Consider the following 5,206-nt stretch of genomic DNA (forward strand, 5'->3'; position numbering starts at 1 on the left):
ATCAGTACTTCGTTCAGTTACGTATTGCTACCATTGTCGAAAGTATTGTGGAAACCAAACTTGGAAATACAGAGCTGGTGGATCGAAGAAAAATTTGGATTAAGGCATTGAAAATTGGAAAGAAAGTTTCAGATCATATGCGAGTGTGCTCATTACATTTTTCAGACCAAGATTATTTTCATAAAGGTGGGTTTTGTTAGGTTATAGGATATTCTAAGGCTAACTGATATTTTTATTTTAGATAGAAAAAAACGGAGAAATTTTTAAAGAAAGCCGCTGTCCCCATAAAAAATCTGCCACTAGTGCTTGACTCAGAGGCAGCTCCATCATCCAGGGATATCCGTAGAGCTGGTAGAAGAGAAACAGAAAACCAATCCGAATCCGGAATGTGAACAAGACGTAGAAGACGAGGAAGATACTGTTGCTACAGAAAACAGCTCTAAAACGTTCTTCACCACCTACGGAACCAAAGTTTAGGGATGCAGAAGTGCAAGTGAATACCTCAAAAATGTTGACATTATAACAACTTATTATATTATTATTAACGATTTATTGGGCACTGATATTTTGAACTGTTTTGGTACTTATTTTTTTTTAAATAATATACATATATTTTTTTGCATGTTATTTTTAGTCATACAATATATTTTTACTTTATACCTATTTACATAAAAATAAATACTACCATTATATAGACACACATCTTTTATTTATTTAACTAGTTACTACTCTGTGCATGTACGTAGCAGAGTTTGGCAGGTTTTGGCAAAAAAGGTCCTAATTCTATTGTCATCCGTTTCAATATTGGAATGTTTTACCTTGTCTATAAAAAAAGGGCCTTTTATCTACAGGAACAGGCTTATATCGCTCTTTGGTAACTACCTTTTGTGTTGACCAAACACATTTTATGTCAGTTGGAGATATTTCTTCTAAACTCTCAATGACCTCTCTAAACAAAATACAAATAAATAGCAATCAAACTCAAAAATAAAACTAAAAATGTTGATTTTACCTCACACATTTTACAAGAACGGCCGAAACATGTTTGCATTTACCACTGTTACCGGCTTTACAAGAACAATGCATTTCTTTAATCTTTACAGTGGCTTCCTCAGTGGTTAAAGTTCCCTTAATTTCATGTGGATCCGAATTAATGGCACTGGATTGTAAACACAAACCATAAAGATTAATCCAGTCGCTTGTGAATTCGGTTTTCCCAACCAAAATTAAATGCCCTGCATTAAGGACATTTTCCTTTTCAACCACACATTTGGAATGTGTGGATCCGTCCAAATACCGCATATATTTCAAAATGCTTAATCGCATGATGAAAACCGAAGTCTTTGAACAAATAAAAAATGTTCACAAACCACAAAACTGTCCAAAACCAACTAAAAAAACTCGAAAACAGACACCAAACACGCAACCCAAACTACAAGAAAACAATTAAATAAATGGCGGAATGATGCGGAACAGCCCATAGATTAGTACGAGTCGTCGACGCTATGGCGCTGCGATCTTATTTTGAGTTGCCTATTGTCAATACTAATTTACACAATTTCGACATTTCGGTGTAGGCATTTCTAGCTCCTTGTCTTTTAAAAATTGCCTTAGCGTTCTTTTTGGCAATAATGTCATCAGTTTCGTAAATCAGTTTTAGTTTTGATCGCAGTATGTTTTTAAATTTCTTTTAAAACAAAATCCCAAAATATAGAAAACGTATAAATAGTGATTTAGGACTTACACATAAATTCTGTTTCTTACCTTAATTTCACTTATAGATGATATTGGTCTAGCCAGACACATCCAATGGGGTTGTATTTTGGGTATTCAAGAATTACCTGGACCAATAAAACTGCGACTTTGTGGTTTATTGGATCCGCCAGAGTCCCATGGCAGAGATTGGTGCTTATTGGCTCTTAGACTGGGACTTTGTCAGAAAAAAATAGCTGCATTAGATTCGCAACATTCTAGTCACACCATGAGGCTATTGACAACTTCTCAATGTACTATTGGTAAGTAACTGTAAAAGTAATGCATTTTAGTAGGTAAGTGGTGTATAAATATCAGTTTTCTTAGAAAATCATAAGAAACACCTTTCATATGATGCTCTCTCTATTTACTCGGCTTAAGTAATGTGTTATTTCGTCATTGGTTATTAAAATAAGGTGTAATAAAAAAGTTTTTTATTCAAGCGCGATTTGACTTAACATATAAAATAAATTAAATGTCCCATAACAATTGCTAATTGTTTTAAAGTAAAGCACGCTTGATCATAAATCTTTTTTATCATGCTCTATACTTTATAGACACGGCATATAAAGCACACGGCAGGCTAAATCTGCCCAGATTCCATTGTTTAGAATTTCTATAAAATTTGACCTTGAAAACACCATTATGGGTGCCGAGTCAGGGCCGGATTAAAACGTATCAAAAAATTTCCCACAAAATAAACTATTGATAGACAGGGTCGTATTAAAAAAATAATGTAATTGACTGAAACTGAATTTTATTTACACAATACTTTTATCTAAAAAACAAATAAATCGTAAACCGCGCATACTCCTCGAAAAGTAAAAATGATAAAATAAATTAAACATTTAACTGTAGAGAATAGACAATTAAAATTAAAAAAACATACCAGGAGTTACAAACAAGAATTAAAGAAATACCCAATAAAATATCTGTAGAACAATATAAAGAGGCTACGTACAAATTATGTCCATCAATGGACGTAGCAAATTTTGTTAATATTCAAATTTCGCTAATTAACAAATCAGCTAAAGGAAGAAACTGATGAATTTAAATATAAATGTCTGGCGATATATACTTTTCCCGGCCAAAAATATACAAGACGCTTTTGACAAATCTATTTTGCCTTCCACGTCCAGAGACCCAGAGACACTAAGAAAATGAATATATGACATCGATATCAAACCTGGCTTAGAAAATCTTAGTGTATTTGAGACTCTAAAAAGCAAAGTTGAAAGTTTCAATGAACCGGATGAACTTAATCGATATTGTGTTCTATGTATTGATAATATGAATATCAAGTTCAACTTATTTTATAATAGTGATCGTGATAATATTGTGGGTTTTGAGGACCAGGAGAAGGGGAACAGCGAGTTTAAACCAGCTCGGGTAATGTTATTATCAGGGACGCGAAAAGTATTTTCGGCGCCGTCGTGCGAAATAAGGATAGGCGCCTTTCTCCAATATTATAATATTAAGCCAAAATTTCCAATGACCAGCGGCGCGGCGCTCGACATTGGTGGATAATATATTTTCACCACTGGCGGTCATAGATAAAAGTATTACTTAAATTTTATGTTAATTTGTTGATAAGTTCCAAAAAATGGTTTTATTATTTTTTAAAGTCAGTGACCGCAGGCGCCTTTAGGGCTTGGGCGCCGTCGTGCGCCGCACGACTTTGCCCATATGGGCGGCGTGTCCCTGGTTGTTATGGTAAGTGGTATCCAAACCAATTAGAAGCAATCCCTAGCTTATTTTTTTTTATCACACTACATGCACAGGTAAACATTTGAAGGAAATTGTATTTGACGCAATTATTAAACTTAAAAATATTGGTATGAACAATATTTTATTAATAAGTGATATAATATATAATACACTACCAAACCACTATTATATTAAAAATGTTCAGAAAAACAAAAATAAACTACAAAAACAAAATATAACACACAAGAAACGAAAATAAAACTACAAAAACTAAATATATCACACAATAAAAAAAATAAAACTAAAAAAAACAAAATATATCACTCAAGAAATGAATGAAATAAATTAAGCCGCACGCTACTGACTCAAAGCTGCCGTAACTGTATGTTGTCGATGACAAAAACTACGACTGACTACGACACTGGTTAATTTCTGTTGCTGGCACCCATAATGGCGGCGTGCGCAATGATATGCGCGTAGCGTTCCCGCCAAAACGAGTCGGTCTAGTGTGATTTATATGCCGTACTAGATCTGTCAGTTATTCTCGAATATCTTGTTTTATATTTTGTTACACATTATAGGTTCCAAGTATAACAATAGTTTTAGTTGTTCAAGTTTAGGACTACTTTTATATCTTTTTAGTATAGATATTTAACTAGATCATTTTCTATTTAGGAGCTCTAATAACGAGTTTGCATGAACTAGAGAGACAAGACGCTGCAGACATAGTACTTAAATCAGCTCCAATCTTTAAAGTTCTAGTTGAGCATGCTATTAAAAAAAACAAAGAAGAGTGCGGCCAAGTGAATAACGTCTAGGGCTTGACCACGGCAAAATTTTTTATCTATTGTCATTCCCAGACTTGATTCTTTGACGCCGTTTTTTCGATCGTATGTTATAAGTAGTTTGTATATATATATAGATACTTTGATTTTGTATACGAAGTATAGGTAATGTTCTTTGCTAAGTTTGTTTCTCAGTGGTTAGAATTTCTTTTAAGTTAATGACATACATTTACCACTTTAATAAAAATGTAATCATATGTTGTCATAACTGAAATTTTAAATTAGATATTATATGATTAATTAAAACTGTTTTGAAATTAGGATGTTGAAATTAAATAATATTAAGTTTATTTAATATCTTCAAAAAATTGATCAAACGTACAAATAATGCACATACATATTATATCAAATAAAATAATATCAGAAATATAGGTTGAATATTAAAACATTATTTTCATATACAGTAATGAGACATATTTTTCCATAAAGATCTCATCTATATTTTTTATGGTATTTAAAACTGGTATGTATGTTGTCAGAATACAGAATAAGGCTACATAAACTAATAGCCCCCCATACATCAGAAGATTTGGCTTGCGGATTTAGCCTGCGGACTTGATCTGTAAATAAAAACTTTGTGTTTGTGTGACGGACCAAGTCTGTGGCAGGCCAAGCCTGTGGCGGACCGAGCGTGTCCCAGACCAAATCCACAGACTTGATCTGTTAGATCAGAATTGGTCAAAAAAACGATCGAAGGATTCCACGTTTATCTCTAAAGCCGGTCCCACACGATGTGTCAAACGCCTTCCAACGTTGGACACATGAACATAATTTGTCACATCGTGTAGGCTAAATCGGCAGGCCAAGTCCGTAGGTCTTCTGATGCGGGGTCTCCAAACCGGGATTCCGGGATCCTGTGTATATATATCGCGAAATCCCGATGTTAAATGTTAAATCCCGGG

General features: G+C 33.7%; 1 protein-coding gene across 1 annotated transcript in view; it reads left to right on the forward strand.

Moving 5' to 3' along the window:
- The window catches only part of LOC115878588 (death-associated protein kinase 1-like), a 72,405-nt gene extending 67,726 nt beyond the window's left edge, over positions 1-4,679 (forward strand). The window contains exons 14-15 of the mRNA XM_030895136.1: positions 1,782-2,015; positions 4,135-4,679. Of these exons, the coding sequence (XP_030750996.1) occupies positions 1,782-2,015; positions 4,135-4,277 (377 nt within the window). The 3' untranslated portion in view covers positions 4,278-4,679. The remainder of the gene's footprint in view (positions 1-1,781; positions 2,016-4,134) is intronic.
- The last annotated feature ends 527 nt before the right edge of the window (positions 4,680-5,206 follow it).

Source organism: Sitophilus oryzae, unplaced genomic scaffold (genome assembly GCF_002938485.1).
Source record: "Sitophilus oryzae breed Bouriz unplaced genomic scaffold, Soryzae_2.0 scaffold_1518_pilon_pilon, whole genome shotgun sequence".
Taxonomy (NCBI): domain Eukaryota; kingdom Metazoa; phylum Arthropoda; class Insecta; order Coleoptera; family Curculionidae; genus Sitophilus; species Sitophilus oryzae.